The sequence below is a fragment of the Anas platyrhynchos genome, chromosome 1, assembly GCF_047663525.1.
Source record: "Anas platyrhynchos isolate ZD024472 breed Pekin duck chromosome 1, IASCAAS_PekinDuck_T2T, whole genome shotgun sequence".
Taxonomy (NCBI): domain Eukaryota; kingdom Metazoa; phylum Chordata; class Aves; order Anseriformes; family Anatidae; genus Anas; species Anas platyrhynchos.
This window is the reverse complement of record NC_092587.1, coordinates 6,236,184-6,255,964: the sequence shown is the minus strand read 5'-3', so window position 1 is coordinate 6,255,964 and position 19,781 is coordinate 6,236,184. Positions and strand designations below refer to the sequence as shown.

The following is a 19,781-nucleotide window of genomic DNA, read 5'->3' as shown; positions in this document are numbered from 1 at the left end:
AAACAAACAAACAAAACCAACCCTAAACATAGAGAGGTGAACCAAGTCATTCAAATTCTTTGCAAAGACAGAAGGAGCTAAGGTTTCCAAGAACTGGAGACTTAATTTAGACTCCTAAATACACACTTTTCAGGAATGCATGGGTCACTGAAGGCTAAGGAAGCTCTCTGAGTTTGGGACAAGTGAAAATCAGGGTCACTTATGTTAATCACTCTGTCATTTATGTTAACGCTTAGCTTCACATTTCTGATTGTCTTTAAATTACAATGTCTACACTAAGCAACTTCCACAGCTCCCCAGAGGAGGAGGAGAACACAAAGCAAACAAAGGCACTAAAGGTACGGTAGACAAAGCTATCAGCTGGCTAATTTTGTGGTCCTCTATTTTTCTGTTCCACACGTTTCCTACAAACCTGTCTATCCATCAGAAGCCCCTTATTTTAGGAAACAAGGGATTACTTATTGGGCATAGCTGCGTGAATCTTTGTTGTTGTGTTTAAGGGTATGTTTTCCTTTGAATTTATGAAGATGGAAAGAGAGACTAAAAAGCAAGTTACTATTTTGGGCCAGTTCCACACTGAAGCTTCTGTTTTGTTGAAATGCATTATTTGGTGGAGACTATCCACCTCTTGTGTAAACTGAAAGTCATACATCTCATTTCAGTGCTCTGCCTGAAACACATTGTGTGTTCTTGACAGCAGACCACAATGATAAATTTCTTTTGCTTTTGGTTTTGGTTGGGAAATACATTAAAGAGGCAGGAGAAAACAATAGGGCATAGTGGACTGGTTTGGGTTAAACTTCATAGCTGCCTGTTAGGTATTTACAACTGTAACTGTAACTAAATGAAATCAAACCAAACTGAAATCTCACAATACGAAGAAAATGAAGACTAATTACTGTGCATTTATGACTTTGTTTTACTCAGTGGGGCCAAGGGCCATGGCCTGTTTTCTTTGAAGTACCACTGACTTCACATCAAAACCAGAGCATTCACGTTTCTGTGGGGAACTTGCAGCTGCGCTCTTATGCTTGTTCCTGCTATCTCACACTATTTGGAGTAAGCTACTGTTCAGGTGCTCACATCCCAGAGTTGCAGTGATCTCCGTGCAGAGCCACTTCAGCCTACAACCACTTCTCAATCACCTCCCAAAAAATTTCTGATGTGGAATTAACGAAGCTTCACCTCAGGCCAGGGTCTTCTGCCTGCAGTACAGGTTCTGTCACACCACCCCCAACAGGTCTGTGACATCTTTGACATACTTTCACCACTATGTAATAAAAACAACTAGTAGCATCTCTCCATAAAAAAAGAGTTAGTGTCAGGAGAGCCCAGGCCTATAGTTTGAGGTAAGCCATGTTTTTGTTGTAAGAATAATCAAATCATTCACAAAGGCAAGTTTCCATCCTGGTATGTGGGAGATGATGGCCTGATTCATCTTCATTTTCATCTCTCTAATACATCTGTCTAAAGATCAGGTAAACTGTCCTTTGGAGATGTTTGTCTTTCCAGTGCTATAGGATGTGCCTAAAAGATTTGTTTAGTTCAGACAGAAGTTCTATCCATGCTATCTTAGAATAGAGATGAGATAAACTGATATATTGGTATTTTGAAAAGTTCAGAATACACAGACATAGGAGTTACAAGTCCAGAAAATTTATGGATAATAATTTCCATGGAAGAAGGGATTTTTATCAGGGTGTGCAAGCACAACCTCAGTGTAATACGATGACCCAGTGGGTAGTCATTCACCTTGGTAAACAATGGAACTTGAGGACTACCTGGTCTCATACAAAATTACTTTCCCAGCTCCTTTGCAGACCATTCATAAAGTCATATGCAGTTTATGTGGCACTGGTTATTTTAATTTGTATTGCATGTTTTTGCTCTGCAACAGCAAAGGTCATCATTAAGGCAGTCAAGGGTTTCATTAATTTGGTTTTAAACTCATATAGTTGCTGGAGATACTTGTGTTTGGCCAATGCATAAAATAAATCAATGGCTCCATATTCAGTGAACTAGATCTTTGCAGACAATGCTGCAACAACATTCACAAACTCTAATTCCCACTATATTCCATAATCTATCCTGCCTCAGGAAAGCAGACTATGAGTATCTATGGACACAAGCACAATTCTCCAGGGCTGCAGGAGCAGTGCTGGCAGTAGTAAATGTTAAATAGTTGAAAGCTCCTTCAGGTGCTTGAGTTTTTCTAAGATTTGGATTGTTTTCTGAATATTATGAACTCCAGCATTTTCTTGGCTTGGACTTGTTGTAAGATATATAGCATATAAACACACATATCTACCTGCGTAGCCAAGCTGACAGTATCATGTTTCTTTAGTAGAAAACAACTGTGAATGAGCTTGAAGTACTACTTCCAACAAAAACAGAAAAACAGCCTTCTTACAAATTGGGATTCTTGTGGACTAAAACAGAGATTAAGAGTCGTGTAGAGACACACTTTCAAAATATAATGTGTTACAAAGTGTTATTTGTACACTGCAAGCAAAGTAAATCCTGAAATGTGCTAAGGCAATGGATTTAATACTTTAGGACGATGATAATGTACTAATGTTTAAAAAACAAACATGTCTCCTGTTGAATTAGATCCTTCTAATCCACGGTTTAGTACTATACACTGTTTCCTAAAAAAAACAACAACAACAAAAAACACCCCAAAGAATTAATCAGCACAATGCTTCACTGAAAAATATGCACACATTTCTGTCCTTCAACCATGGTGATTATGCAATTCTAAGGAAACAGAAAGGTATTTTTCTGTGCCAAAAATTCATAAGCTGTTAATGTTTATTCCAAAGAAGAGGCTAGGAGCTTTTCAAAAATGTGTCTTCCTGCAGTTGTCGGGTAGCCTCACACTTCTTCACTGACAGGTTCTGCCCACTCTAAACCCAACCTTCCCTAAGATCCTTTAGGCTGAATTACACCCCTGCTCAGAAACCTCCTTGCTAGGAGAATATACAACGACCTGTTACATTTTATGGGACAAATGTGCAAATGGGTAATTCTGGAGGTTAATCAGTAGGCAGCCTGCTGCCACCTGCATCCTTCAGGTTCATTTTTCCACCTGATCAGGGAGAGACACTGCTGTTCCAGAAATGCTCCACTAGAATTCATCACCCCTCTCTTCTCCTTCCACTGCACTGGGACTCCGGGAGATTTTTAGCCACAATTTCTCTTTAGGCATTTTAGACATTTTGAAACATTATTAAAAATACAAATATAGGTCAAATTCATGCCCAGTCCCCCTAGTTTTGGCTCCAATAAGTATGCTTGGATGCCTACTTAAGGGTGACCTAATTAAAGATGAGCTTAGCACCAATGTATTTCTCCAAGAAGCAGCATCATCTCTGGGCACTAAGAACAGTCACAATCAATTCATTTATTTAGAAGCCTAACCACAGACTCAGAAACTTAACACAAAGTGAGTAAGCCTGGCTGACACACAACAGTTCAGCAACTTACTCCTTCCATCACAGACAGCAGTCTCCCTGAACTATGAATTTAAGTGTCAGGCACTGGGTGGTGGGTGTGCTAAGGCAAGATATTCCTCCATGGCTTCCTTGCAAACACCTAGTTTGAAAAAATTGGTGCTGAGATCAGGGTCAAGACACTGATTGCTCTGTGCTCACAGAGCAATGATGTTAATAGATTTAAGAGTAAAATTGAAAATCATACACTTGGGTTGTTTAAGCATCCATCTGTCTGAGGCAGCTATTTAGTATGTACACTGTATATGTAAACCTTTATTTAAGATATGTGTTATATTTATCAACTTTTTTATCCTAAAAATAACTAACATTATGCTAGGGAAATTTCCTATGTACTGCAAAACAAATTAAGCTTATTTAAAATGATTTTATAATTACAGAACCTGCATTAATTCCACATGAAATGGTACAAAAATAATCAATTTGTACTACAGTATAAAAAGTGCCATTCTGCATTTTAAACTGATCTTTTCCAACATGAAACATCTAGTCCAATTCATTCTTTAGCAAACTGTCAGACCTTCCTACACACCTACTGGTAGGGTTATTTTTGGATCATCCTGGAAGCAAATCACATCTATCTCAGTGGGTGTACTGGCCTCTAACAAAATGTCACGGTGGCAGACTTGCACTGCTGATTGGAGAAAAACGTATTGTACTGAAGTGAACAAAAAGAGAATCTTCTAAGAATGATTATTTGAACATTCTCCACTGCTTCTCAGCTGAACCATGTTGTATATTCTATAAAATCTCTAACATTTCAACAATTGTGTTCACAACATGAATACCTTCAACTAACAAAGACAATTTTTATGATATATTAGGGGGTAGACAAAATAATGAACCACGGAAGCTAACTGTAAGTTATAATTCTCTACTTTTAGCACGGTTCAGAAAGGATGAATTAATTCTTTCAGGACAGACAGTAATGGTAATTCTTTTCTTTCTTTTTCTCTTTCTTTTTCTCTTTATCTCTTTTTCTCTTTCTTTTTCTCTTTCTTTCTTTTCTTTCTTTCTTTCTTTCTTTCTTTCTTTCTTTCTTTCTTTCTTTCTTTCTTTCTTTCTTTCTTTCTTTCTTTCTGAGTTTATTCTATACTTCTCTATACTTCAGAGAGTTCCCTTTTTTTTTTTTTTTTTAGGGGGGCTGTTATACTAAAATGTCAGCATCTGTCTGAAAATGAGTATTTTTAGAGTTTTGTGCTTAGGAGAACTTTTTTCAACATAAGAGTTAATGGGTAAATTCTGATATAATATGGCCAAAACTGGGCTTGATTTTAAGAGGTTGTTAAAGAAAAAAAGTCTTACTTTCTACACTGTACGTTTTTTTTGCACAAAGATTTCCTGTTAGGTTCACACAGCAGATAAACCTGAAAAGCTTTGTTACTGAAGCATGAATAGCTAGTTCAGCTGTGTGAATAAATAATAGTTTACAGAATCAAATAATCATGAAAATGTCATAGAAAATCAAGGCTCCTAAGTCTGAAACTGAATTAGCTTCTGGTTTAGCAATTCTATCCCCCCACAGCTCAGAATTTATATTGAGTATGTTTATGCAGATAAATTTGGATGTATAATTAGATGTTTTGTCTCTTCATTTGCACATAGAAGAGCTTTCCTACTGGTTATTGAAAAAACATTTATGCATGAATTTTAAGAAATAAAATTGAAACAAGCCCACAGAAGCAGTGGAATCTCCATTCTTGGAGATGTTCAATCCTTGACTGAATGCAGAGTTCACCAACTTGCTCTAAGTGTTTCTGCCTTGAGCAGGAGCCCAGAGTAGAGACCTTGGGAAAAGACTCTTGCAGCCTGCATGATTTTGTGACTGCCATGTTATGGCATTAAACAAGAAAAAAACTATGCAGTGGTGGAAAAGGACAAGATGACAAAATAAGTTGGTATTTAAAACCCGACTTCCATATTCTTCTTCCTTTTTAGAGTGCAAAAAGTTTTTCTGCTGTTGCTTAATATCAGTTTACAAAAAGATCGGGAGCTTCATAGCTCTTGATATCAGGAAAGTATCAAGGCTGTACTACCTATGAAGACCAGAAAAAAACACTGTCTGTGGGAAAATTAGGGTAATAGGTCAAATGAGGCAAAGGAAATGTCAGACTGTTAGAGACAGATACCCTCATCCTGGGCTTATATGTCCCCCCTTCATGTCAACCTGAGTAGCAGGTTCTCTGTGGGCTCTGTGCTATTCCATATGTTTGCAGGATGTGTAAAGGATGTTCTCTGATGGAGAGGTCAAGATTCTCAACATTCAGCTGAGATTTTTCCTGCCTAAATTATGAAATTTACAGTGCTAATATCTACATCTGAGGTAGTTCTTCCAAACTCCCTTTTGAGCTAATGGGAAATGCAAACTTCTGAGACCCAACCAAGGCGGAGTTGAGACAAACTGGCTCAGACAATGCACATGGCCACATGGAGTTGGGTAAAAACTACCCCAAGGCCAAACCCCTACATTATGGAGTACTACACTACATGCCTTTAAAACAGGAAAGTATTGTAAGTTAAGTGAAATGAAAAGAAATTGAAGAATTAATTAACTAAATAGAGGTGATTAAAGTAAATAAAGGAAACAATTATCATATCAAAATAAAAGACAAGGAAGATGATTAAATGAGTCTTCAAAAGACCCGTGAGAAACTCATGAAAGACATAATATGCATTTTACCTGGTTTTTATTCTTTCATGATTTCATTTTCATTTTTATTCACTACCATCTGATAATTGCACGAAACAGTTACTTTAACCATGGGCAATTTAAACCATTTTAATTTTTTTTCCAGGGCCAAGAGACAAAAGAACCTATTTATTGCCTGAGGGGATTTTTACTAAAATGAAAGCTTAATCTTTCATGTTTTTTTAAGCAAAGGCTTTTAAAAAATCATTTCTAACAATGCTGTAGGGAGACACTTCCATGGGTATGCAAAATTGAAATTATAAATTTACAATTATAAAAAAATTAATAGTTTGGGGGATTGCATTGTCTCTGTTCTTTCTGAATGAATAGCATTTCAAGCTTAAGAGAAAGTATTTAGCACATGGAGGAGAATGAGTGTCCTTAGACTCTCTGGCGGTCAAAGCTCTTTAGTAAGTATACAGAACATATGAGAGAAAGATCATTGGCATTTAATTTGTTTGGAGATATGTGACTGTATGAACCTTGAAGGAGTTTCATACAAATTGAACAGTTACTATTAGGTACTGAATATTTTTCTTTTCCTCGTGAATATATTGCCATTAGAAGCCAGCAGCAAAACTTGACATTCTCAAATATCAGATACCATGTTGGTTTCTCACCTCTTGGCCTGTTTTTCTGTGTTGCCAATGCACCAAAGTTGGTCTCACCTCCATCCTCACCTTAGTAGTTTGATGTATTGAAGGTTGCTAATCTTACCTACATAAAATTAAGCTGCCAGATGATTTTGAACTGACATAGTCACAAACTGGGGCTCTTATGACAGATGTCTACAAAGGACAAACCAAGAGCTCTTAGTCAAAGACAGATACAGGAGAGATGTTCAGGAGGGGTATGGTTATATATGGGTAAACACATGGACACAATTTATGTGATGTGGCTGCCATAGCTTAAGGCATATCAGGAATACATGCTCATGCCTATCCCTTTTCAGTGCAGTATTTTGGCTTTAACAGAATCAAGAAAATGATTAAATTTAAGCATGTACCTTTGCACTTTCCTAAATTTGGGCAGCTTTCTGAACTGAGAAATATTAATTTAATACATTATCTGGAGAGACACAAACATTTCTTCCTGGGCTTAGTGCAGGCTTTGAAATCAGACAAAATAATTTACACTTATGAAACACAACAAACTGAAGTGTTCTATTAAAAGAAAACTAGACCAAAAAAATACCCTCAAGGCTTCCAAACATCCACAGACTGAAAGGCAGATTTAAATGTTTTCTGCCAACATATTTCAAGTTCTAATGGAAATACTTTAAGCTACTATTGAAAGCTTTACTGAACTAAATTCAGTTTACAAAGAACAGAGAAGAATCATTGAAGATATTATTCAGGTTTACAAAATATTTAATAGGGTGGAGAATGTGGAACAAGATAAGAAAGGTTAAACTGAAGGACATTTTAACAGGGATTGGTTTTAGGCTGGCAGTGCAACACAAACAGGTTAATGAACCTATTAGACACAGACTTTCTCTTGGGTATGCCAATCTATCTAATATTAAAAAACTTTGTGTACAGCTACTAACTCTCTATCAGACTTTCAAAAGCAATTGTCATTCTTAATACACTATTTCAGAGGCTAACCATCCATGATTTTTTGGAAAATACCGCATCTTCAATGTGTCAGCCAGAATCATTAATCTCTTTGGAAAAACCTTGCTATCTGTTCCAAGATGGCACCTTGAGCACTGCTACGCTGTTGTTATCTCAAACAAGTATCTGCCCAGCCCAGCCAAAGCACCTTCTTAAGCATGTGCTTCTGCAGACTTGGACATTGCCTGATACCACTCATCCTTACAGGCACTCAGGAGACTGGAGACCAACTCAGCCAGGCTGGAGAAGGAGATTGTGTTGGAGGGAGAGGGAAAAAAATGTGGACCTTAACTGTGAATTCGAGTTCTGTGCTAACACGGCATAGCAAAGAGCACTGCAGAAACATGCTGCTGCCTGAGAATCTCGTGCCCCTTTGCTGCAGATTATGGGAAAGTTCACTTCCAGACCCTCCTTGCTGAAGTGCAGTACATTTAGTTGTCCTGAGAAGTCTTGTCAGTGTAGCTCAAGAGAAGCTGCGTATGCCTTGGGAGGACAGGCTACTCAGACATTTAACAGCTAAACTGCAGAGATATTACACAGCACGCATGAAATGCAACATTTCCGCTTCTCTAAACGTGTGACATTTAGACAGGAGCAGCGCAGAAGCACTGACACTCAGACTACCCTTTTGCAATGTGTTAAGACCCAGCTCCAGGATGGAGAGAAGAGTTTGCTGAGTTTTTTTTTTAAAATAAATCATCCAAACAAAATCATTTTGACCCAACCTGCTTCTCAGAGCTGTTGTGGCTGATTATTTTTAGGTCGATACGAAGCTCACACCAGAAACAGGAAAATGCTGCACAAACTTACTATTTAGTCAAGCTGCCTTCCATTTAACCTCTCCCCCAAACGAACAATAAAACTGTAATATAGCAGGAAGCATTGGCCAGCTTTAACACCCGGCAACACACTCAGTCCCAGTTCTATTGTGCAGTGAAGACTGTTTTCCTTACTGATGAGCTCAAACCGTCTGCCATGAATTACTTTTTCATGGGAAATAAATACACACTTAAACAAGATTAAACACAAATGTTCTTTAGTGGTGTCTAAAATAATACAAATGTTTTTTAGAACAGCAATAAACACACTTCATGATGCAAATAATTACACCCTGCAGCCTTTATGTAAAGATAAGTGGCCAGATTCTTGACTCAGCTTCTTCACTGTAAATCCAGAGTAACTACACTGAATTAACACCTCTCTACATGGATTCTGGAGATACTGAAGTGGTACTGAACTCCGAATCTGCCCTGTCTTAGTGGGAAGGGTTTTGCACACATGGGAAGTGCATGGCTGAATGCCTATACGGTTGTAATGGAGGCACCACTATCTCTTAACCTGTCCCTTATTTCCCCATACAGTTTAGGGTAATGAAGTCAGATTCTGGCTGTGGACTTCTTGAACATCTGATATCACTTCAGGACCAGAAGAACGCTCTACAGAAAGCTCTACAGCTATGGCAAAGAAAAGAGAAGGAGAAAAAGAGAGGACTGCACAAAAATTCATGAAGGGTGAAGGCAGTATTTGCGTGATGGGCTGGGAATCAAAGATCAGTCTCTCAGAGATTAAGAAGTGCCACCTTGTTTGATATTTCTGTAGGATGGGAAGGATTAGCACATGTTCAGAATTCTTTCTGAAAAGTTAAGATTAGCTTAAGTTTCCCACGCAATTGCAATTTTCATGTAGAGTTTTGCATGATGGATCTGTTAGGCTTTAATAGCCCCTGAAATGAATCTGGAACAGAGAGCATGGCCATATAGGAAAGCTTGAAAAATAAGGTATTTCCTTAAAAATAACATCAAAAATAATGTATTCAGTTATTAAAAGGGTCTCCAGAATTTATATGAGAACAGAACTTAGTCACAGCGCGGAATCAGAATTGTAACTATTTTCTTCCCATTTACTCTCATTTTTGTATTTTGAAAGCAAGCACTCTGCTCTTACCAGGACTTGTGAGGGCTCCCAGAGCACCAGTCGTTGTGGAGAGAGGATTTGCATTGGTGGTGGTAGCTGAGGTTTGGGCGGCGGCTGCTGCAGCTGCTAAAGTTGCCAAATTCTGTAATTGTAAAGCGTTCATGCCTGTATGGAGAAACAATAGGGTTAATTAAAAGGTGCCATTAAAAAACAAAACAAAACAAAACAAAACACCATGTTGTTTTCAGTGGATATGGAGCTTTGGGTGTAGCTTGCTAAGAGATTTTTTTTTTTTTTTATTTTAACAAAAGGCATTTATAATCTGGTAACCACGTTTTAAAGTCCCCAAATAGCATCTCTCACCTTTTTGTCTTCGGAGTGGGAGAATATGGCAACGGCACCAGCCTACAGTTCAGGCAAATTAAATCTGGTTTGTGTCTCTTCTATAAGGCGAGTGTGGAATTAAAAGTCATTTAAACTCTGTGTGAAGCCCAGGGGCAATACTATTCCCTAGCACAACAGGGGGTATGAAGAAGATAACTAACATTTAAAACACCTTCAAGATTGGGTCATATAATTGGGATGAATATAATTTGTTTCCTGTGTCTCCTCTGAAAGTACCTATGAAGACTACACTGTGCAGTAGCCAACAGTTGCGCTGATTTTTCTTTTGATGGTTCATTTCTAAAATCATATAGGAACTAAGAGCATCGAATTAATATCAGACTGATGACAGAACCATCACTGAAGCGGGGACATTTAGGCCATAAGCTCTGCTTTATGGTAACAAGTCCACTCAGTCATCTCTTACTTCATTACTTTAGAAGATGTGGGGGAGGTACACCTGCATTTCAGTAAGGACCTTCAAGAAAAGCTTTCATTTAAACAGAAAAACATTTAATTTAGATGGTAAGTAAAAAAAGACAAACAATAAATACAATTTATGTGAAATAGAAAAAAAAAAAAGATGAATAAGGAACAGCAAATGGCATTCATTTGACTTATTTCAGAGAGATGGAAGTCCCTTCAAAAGTACCTACCTTTTACCTTGGACTACACAAAGTACTTAGGCACTTATTCTACACAGGACTGCTTCAGTATGAGACTAAAATGCAGAGACAAGTTAGGGGCTAACGTTAACCAGACTGGATCCTGCTCAGGATCCTCTGAGTAAGATGCAACTGTCCAAAGGGGGCTTGGATGGCAGTGAGAGTTCATAGTGTTGGTTTGGACCTGAGAGAGATCTCCACATGTTCTCTGAGCTCTCAGTAGAATTAAATAAGTAGGCAAAACTGTAAAACACTACAACAGTTTCCTAATGTTCTTGTAGTCTAGATAATAAAAGTATATACAAAAGGTTAGCTGGAAGGAAGAATAATACCTTTTTTTAGACCAAGTGACAGAGCTGGGATGACTGCATGAGTTTGGGGAACACTCAAAGAAGAGCTTGAGTACCTGAAAACTTGTCCTTTTTTTTTTTTTTTTTAACATTAGCTTGTCTAATAAGAGATATTATTTCTTCCTACATACTTTGTTTTTCATACCAGGGGAACCTAATAACAACTTGGAGAAGAAAAAAAGAAAAAAGAGGTCAAACATAATATCTTGTAAGCACTTTTGAGAAGAAAAAAAAGATGAAATTGAGAGGTATTTTCTAGGAAATGAGAACTTCTGCAATAACATAGACTGACAACACTTTCAAATGCATACATCTGAGAATCAGGTTGTGTACAACAAATGAGCTCCCCATAGAGCTGAACATATAGGTATTCTGTCCCGGCATTAGGAGCTCTGAGGTGAACCTTGATTTAAACATCTATTTGTAAATAAAAGTCTGTATTTAAATACAGCTTGTTTCAACAGTAAGGTCAGGTCCAAGATGAGCATGCAGCATTTCTCTGGTTCTAACTTCTGTTCCTCAGTCAGCTGCCTGGCATCAGCTCAGATATTTGTACTTTAGAAAACATGGCATGACAACAACATTAGGAGTAAGGTTTCAGTTCATTCAAGACTTGCCACTTTGCAATCTACATAACACACTTTGAGAATTATGGAATTATGTGAAAAAAAAGCTTTTTCTGGTTTATTTTAAAAGCTAATGACCATAATAAATAAATATATATATATATAATATATATATATATATATATATATATATATTATATATATATATATATATATATTTTTTTTTGGCCAACATTACCAACCCAAATTATTTTGCAAGGCACAATAAACCTACCCTAGTCACAAGTCACTAATAATCTAGACAATTAGGTGTAACCGTTAAATAATATGATCACAGGAAATCACTGCATGTGATCATTCTTCTAACCCAGCTCTTACAAACTGTAAATGCTTAAAATACGAAGATAAGCCTGAAATAGCAAAACTGTACGCTAATTACATGGGCATTTGACAAATAACGAAGAATTAGGCATTTAATACCCAAATGAATAGAACAAAACTGCTTAAAACATCTCAAATCTTGAACAAAGTCATCTTCAAAATCATAAAACATTGATTTTTTTAACCTTTGATTTTTACTGAGAGTCTAAATTCTGTGATTTTTACTGAGTCTAACTAAATATAGGAGGTATATTTGGAACAAGGTATTAACAAACATATTTGTTAATATATCCCTGAAAACAAAGATGGTGAGGAACTTAGTTTTCAATTTACATTTCAGTGAAAATGTACAATTCAGATATTTTTCAAGCATTTAAGAAAAAAAATTACTTAGCTGACTCACTCACTTTTTGATTATACAAGAAGCCTGGTGTGTAAAATTCTCCTTTTTCATAAAAAAAAATTAAAAAAATAAAAAAAAATCTCTTTCTTTGGTAGTAAGATTCTGCAGGTTATTTTGAACAGGAACGAAGATGACTTAAAAGTTGTCTAGCTCTTTGCAAATAAGCCCCAAAATAACAAAAACAAAACAAAACAAGACAAAGTGGTCTTCAAAATGAGATATGGCATCCATTTTCATCCTGGATTGATATTTGGTCCTCATGGATCTTTTACCTTCCTTTTTATAAGAAGTATAAGTAGCTCAGCAAAGAATGTCCAGCAGACATTGCTGGTCTTGATAGAGGCCCTATTTGATGCCATTCTGTAATGGACATTTGATAAAGTAGTGGGTTGTTCTTCACCATGGCAGCATGGTTTTCTATCACCCACTGATAAGTGGTTCATCAGGAGGATCAGTCATAATCAGCTTGTATTTATTCTGTGGTGACATTTCTACTTTGAACTTTTAAACAGCATGCATGGCAAGATTAAATAATAGCGAACAAAACAGAATGGTACAGGAGGAGAGACTGTAAAAGAGCTTCAGTGAAACGGAATCCCACATCCTTCTGGAAAATGCATAGACATTTCTCCAAATCTCACTTCAGAAGCAAATGGATTTTGAAGCAGTTTAATACTGCCTTTCCTACTGCATTTCATATGCATGGATTTGTGCACGCATGCAAAGCTGCGTTAGGCTGTAGCAGCAGCGAGGCTATGAGCATACAGGGATGTGGAGCTGGAAGGCAGCCCACGCACACCGTACGGTGCTCAGCACAAGTACAGCAGGCAAGACAAGGTCAGCAGGCAGTGGAACAAACAACCACTCTCGTTGGGCTTGTGAGCTGCTATCACGCCTATATAGATGCAAAACTACCACCACCATTGCCTCATCTCACAGAAACACTTTTTCATAGAGGGATGTTTCCTCTGAAAGCAAAAGAGGAATCTAACAACTTGAAGAAAGAGCTTCCATGCCAAAAAAAGATTAACAAACAAGAGCTTAGGCAGTGACGAAGTCATCTCCCCACCCAGTCTGTTTGACTGTAGAGGTGACTAAAAGACACTGGCCCCAAACCAGCTCTGCAGATGTTATGGTGTGTCCACTACAGAACCTTTAGGAAAAAAAAAAAACAACAAAACAAAACAAAAACAAAAACAAGAACAGCTTGCTGTTGTCACACACATGTCAGAGAAGGACACCAAAGAACCTTGCTGCACCCAGAAGTGGCCATTAGCCTGGGCTCAGAGCACCTGCCTGTCATCCAGCGTGCTCTAGAGCCGAATGTGTTAGCCACTTTATCCTTAATGTGCATCCTCTCCAGGATCCTCTGTTGCTGAAACTTATAAAAAATAAGCTCTGCCATCACTGCTTCACATTCACTAGATATTTTTTCATCTCTGCTTCCTCTTTGTTGGCTTTTCCCAGCAACTTGTCAAGTGCAACAACATCTTGCTTGCTAGGACAACCTTGGAGGAGAGAAACCAAACACTCTCAAGTCCCAGACCCAAAAGGCACTCTGCTTCAAATGGGGATTTTGGATCAATTGCACTTCAGCCAAGGCATAGTTCTGTGGGACTAATCTGCTCTCTCATTCTCCTCTCTTTCACACACTGTCTTCACACATTTCCCATCCTACAGTTTTTTCAAAACAGTCCCAAATCCCGCAACAGAGATGGACCGAAAATGAGTAGATCGTTTTTATTTGAAAGTGCTGCTCACTCAGCACATACACCTCTCTCTGAAGAAATGCAAATTGCTTAATGCTGAAGAACAGCCTCATAGGCAGAGCTGCACATGAAAAATGAAAATCCCCCTGTAGGGAAAAAAAAACTTCTGGGTAAGGAATAACTCTTGATCTTCATGATAGAGACGATGTTGGGAATTAAAGTGGAATGATTAAAAAAAACACAGAATCACAATACAGTTTGATTCCATTTTTAATAACATGTATTTACCAATGTGCAATCAGCTTGGCAAATATTCAAGATTGCAAGGAAATTCAACTTTCATTTTGTTATTTGGCAGATTAAAAAAAACAATTAAATTATGTACAAAACAGATGCACAGTATGCCTTGCTTGAAACTTAAGATTTTTTTAAAAAAATTATTTATAAGGATAGGGGCATGAAAATTTAATTTAATGTTCACCTTAGGTAATTTTGTGTCTTATTGTTCACAGCAATTACCATAAATCTACATATCAATAAGCAAGAACAGATGTCAGTTGTTACAAGTGCTTGCCAATCAGGCCTGTTAAAAAGTGACAGATGGATGGTGATAGAACATTCTCATAAGGCCTATTAGCACATTCGCAGGAAATTTTTGTAGTGCTGCACAGTCACAGATGCAGTTCTGTGAAAACACGGGGAAATTTGAGAGCACAAGATTTACATTTTACAACTTCTTGTGCTGCCTCCGACGCAAACTTTCATACAATGAAGCAATTTGCCTCATTTCAGTCACCGCGGTTTTTCTCCTGTGATAACCGTAAATTTGGAATTACTGGGTATTTGTAGAAGAGCCGACAGAATCACAAACCAGTCCCGAAGACTTCTTTGGTCTCATCAGATCAGGGTTTCCAAAACCACAAAAAAATTGTGTAAGGAAATAGTCAAATTTGCTCGCTGAAAAAATGCCTAATATAGGAAGACACTGACCACATTTTAGAGACAAGATATGCACTGAGAATTTCAAAATCAGTGGTGATTATCAGAGACAAATCTGAATAGCTCAGAAGCAGTCTTCAATGTCTTGAAGTCTGTGGTTGCCTACCTTTTTTTTTTGGAAAATGTATCTGTCCCAATTGTTAGCATTCTGAATTAAATCCTGACTGCAGCTTAAAAAAATTCTCATAAAAAGTAAAATTTGTCATCTCTGGGCCAAAAAGCAAACAGTTGCTAACACTGATATCAGCCATTCTGGGTGCTTGATGGGGGTAAATTCTTCTTGGACTGTGTCTGAAAGTGGGATGTTACCTCATCAATATTCAGAGAATTAAAATGGACAGGAGACTGTTACCTCCAATAAATGCTCCAACAAAATATGCTCTGCCCGTACCTTTAGAAAAGCTGCTTATATCAACAGTGCTTAAGGTATCCTGACCATGTAGTGTGTGATTTAGGAAAGCCCTTAAAATAACTTTTAAGTCCACATTTGATCTGCCTTGATAATCATATTATTTAAGAGTACATGCTTAAATCCGACTGAAAGAACTACTAGTTGATTCACATAGGATTTCAGCCCATTGCCAAGTTATACGATCTCTTAACTCATTCCTGGCAAGCAATGTGCTTTTCTCAATTGAAACTTTCCCACTCCTAGTGGGAGAGATTCATTTGAACTAACTTTGTGAGAATTAAAGTTACTTGCCCAGGCTCTTGCGATAGTCAGGAAGGACAGAATGGATGATTCATTCAACCTTAAAATAGGTAAGATTAACCCCAGGCCTTGGAAGGGTGACTTGCCACCTAGGAACGACTTCTCTTCATTGCCCCCTAGGGAGACGGTGCCTGATTTCCAAGCTGCTAAAGTTCAGTGAGATGACTTTCACCTGCCGAGGGGCCAAGGGAATAAAAAGCATCTCTTTCTCCTTTCACTGTTTGTGGAAAGCCCAGCCAGAGCTACAGATCTTGAGCCCAGACCTGGCCAAACTCCATGTCATGTACTTTTACCATCTGAATAAGCATGTCTTGTAAGCTGCCGAGCCTTGGTTTTCCTCTCAAGGTGCCTCTCCTTCTCCTGTGAGCAGGAGCTACGTGTGGATTGAGAATAGACTCACTTAAAATTCTGGCTGTCCAAAAAATGTTGAATGGAATTGTTTAATTTATTATCTTTAAAAAAAAATGCAAATTGTACGGGTTAAATTAAGTAAGACTTTCAATGGAATTAGTGTTACAAAAGCTCAATGCTTTCAGTCCCTGAGGTCAACATTTTCAAAACTGGTAGTTATCTTTAAGAAACAGCTATTTCCCTTGAGCTGGAAAGAGTTTCTCGCTGACCTTTACTTTTAATACGATATCCCTAAAGAGGTCATAGCAGGAGAAGCCCTCCTTCAGTATGGCTCTGCTGGAATGAAGCCACCACCGAGTCAGAGGATATAAAAGATCCTTGGGCCAATGCAGAAGTATAGAGCTTTTGTGCAGATGGCCCTGGCTTCCAACTGGTCCCTCCAGATCCACCGAGCCAATCCAACAATTAGAGGAAAATATTCAGAAAGCAGAACCTCGCAGAGTTTCTCTCACCCATCTGCTCCCACAGACTCTGCAACAGGAGGAAATCTGGCTTGGGTAGCAGAAGAAGGGTGAAATGAATTGAAAAGGGCTCCGAATGGGCCAGAAGTTCAACTCAAAACACAACGAAACTGTGAGAGAGTTTGGAATGGACTGGAACAAAAAAATACATTGGAAAAATATAAAAAGCCCCAGCTGTAGAGGGTTCAGGGGTCTGAAATCCAAAGCAAGAAAAGCCAAAAGCATGGATTCTTCTCCTGCATGACTTCAGGAAGTAAAATACACTGTCTGTCCACTGAAAAGAAAAGAGTTCTTTTGTGTCTTTTATGAGTACTGTACATGTTTACGTGTCTTGACTGGTCACATATATAGACATATTCCTATATAAGCAAAAATTTAGTCCTGCAAAACATTTCACATTAATAGGCAATAGAACATCTTCATAGATTATATACTTTTGGGCATTTGATTTTTTTTTTTTTTTACAGCCACCCAGCAGAGCATAAAACCTCCCTAAGCCTCCCCGTTTTTACTGTTGGTATAGTACTTTCCAGGTGCTTCTTAAACAGGCAGGTTGGCTTAAATAACTTCCTTTTTTTTTGGATCTGAGTCAAATTTAATGTAAATATTCAAATGACATCGGTCACCTTTGAACTAAGCCTTGCATGCATTTTGTAAATTTGAGGAAGCAATCTTTTTATTTATTTTTTTATTTTTTCTTGAAAGGTTGCTAGTGCTGAGTGTAGCTTGCATTGTCTTTTTAAAATAAGACAAACAAATCACATAATGTAATTCGTACACATTATTAGCCTTCCCCAAAGACAAAGCATGTGCTAGACACCAAAGTTTGAGAGACATGTGACAGAAAACATTGCCTTTAAATTAGCATTAGCAGATATTGGAGGCAGGGAGGAAAAGCTATAAAATATATGCTCAGTGATGGTATGTGCTTGCATGTTCTACAAAGAACAATAAAGCAGCGTTTGGCAAGGTAGGGTTAGCTCCTGTAGTCAAGACAAGGGGATTATTATAATAACAAAGCAGACCTGCAAACTCTGCCAACTTATTTTTACCAGTCTTGACATATTAAATTGTATTTTTTTTTCAGCTTGACTCCTGAAATAAAATGATTTTATGAAAATCTCATTTTTCAATAAAAATGAGAAAATCTAAGCTGGGGAACTGAGTGTGGAACCCTAAGGCTTGGAAAGCTAAATGGCAAGCTACTACTTTTTGTCTCTCAAATCTAAATATCACAAATTGTAGTTAAGCCAGGTTCATGATTTACTTGGACTTCACACATGATTTATGAAAATAGGGCAAAGGCAACACTGAACATACAGTAGTGCCAGTGGGCTGTTACACCAAAAACAACATTCACTTCTGGAGCTCATGCTTTGTGTGTTTAATGTCTGTGTTAGCCAGTTCTTGAGACTAATCCCCATGTTTCTTTGGATTGGATCCCCATCTTCCAAACAAACTCTAGTTCTCTCCAATTGAAAATGCCTAAACACTCCTTTCAATAAAAATAAAGAATCCCTGGTTTTGCCACATGAAATTTAACTAGTCTGAGGCATGATATTAACACAAAGGGAATTTAAAACTTCCCACTGAAGACCAGTGTTGCTCTGCTTGCAAAGAAAATTGTTTTGATCTAAGAAATAGTATCACAGAGGACTGCATGGTAAAAAATTTTTTTCACATGTACAGCAGGCTGTGTGCTGTGTCCCTTCTGTTCTGTTCAGGGACACCATGAACTCTAGTAGTACAAATAAATACTTACAGATCTGGAGGTCCCCAATTTTGGACAAGCAGGCGGCTATATGAAACATCCTAATTTAGCAAACTGTGACTTCACTGGGACTTACTCACTCAAGAGGTTCTACAGCCCTGACATGGGCTAGGGCCCTGACATGTAAGTAAGAATGAAATCTCAATGGCTTCTGTGGCTTCTGATCAAACTTAGTGTCTAAGTGGTAAGCATACCCGCTGACTTCGAAGACAGAAGTTTGACCCCTCACAGTGCACATGTTTGAATAAATTCTTGCATGCAGAGTCAACCAAGCATGCAGATGCTGTCATTGCTTATGTTGAGGAATGCCTAACCCTTCCCAGTAAATTCAGCACAAGTGCAAATATTTGACTGTAAACATATTTTTTTTTAGCTCAAAGAATGTGCTAGCTGTAATAATGGATCTTCTTTAGCATCTTACTCAATTTTGTCTAGACTTTAGTCTTCATCTTGACACGTTCTATTAATACGCAAGCCACACACAATATGAAAAATACGTATTGGATTCATTTTTGTAAAATGAATGCACACAGCTTAAGTTAAAAAAAACCCTGGGCTTTTATGCTACTTTCTGGACTGTAAGGACAAATATTCAAGGATGGCTTCTTCAGGTAATGCGAGACCTTCCTGCAGACTCAGGATCATTTTCTACTCCTTTCGTAAAATATGACATACAAATCTTTAATACAAGGTGCACAGCATAACAGTACTGCAGATAAAGTCTGGGGTAATTTATGATTTCTGAGGAGAGGGCATGAACTCTTGGTCCTAATGATGAAATAGTGCTTAGTCTTTTGTGCTTTCATGTACAGCTTTAGCTTGGAAAGAAATTTAGTATCACTGATTTGACCTTCAACTCTAAGGTTTAAGAGTGGCATGGTTCGGGGAAAGAACGGAGTAAATTTAGAGCAGTTTTGATAACATGAATATAAGGTAAAAAGATATTTATTTTCCGGGAGAGGCAGTCAGTCAATAAATTATCCCATATATGAGTTCATTAGGAATCTAATACTTTGTCAAGAAGTTATATCTCTTAAGTAAAAGTGATGCACTGCTACAATTTCTTAAGATGATTTATTACTCTCAAGACCATATGCTTTCCTAAGAATAAATCTGAACCTGGATTGAGAGCCCCTCCTCAAATTACTTGACTAAAATTCTTAGTTTCAACACAGTTTGAGACAAAGCTGAATCTACACTAACAGTGAGAAACAGGCAACAGAAAACTTCTAAGGTGC

The 19,781-nt window shown here is 37.7% G+C and overlaps 1 protein-coding gene across 14 annotated transcripts in view; it reads right to left on the bottom strand.

Moving 5' to 3' along the window:
* The window catches only part of CELF2 (CUGBP Elav-like family member 2), a 371,305-nt gene that overhangs the window by 29,620 nt on the left and 321,904 nt on the right, over positions 1-19,781 (bottom strand). For all 14 annotated transcript variants that reach the window (XM_072043812.1, XM_038186449.2, XM_072043635.1 and 11 more), the window contains one exon: positions 9,762-9,896. In XM_072043812.1, the coding sequence (XP_071899913.1) occupies positions 9,762-9,896 (135 nt within the window). The remainder of the gene's footprint in view (positions 1-9,761; positions 9,897-19,781) is intronic.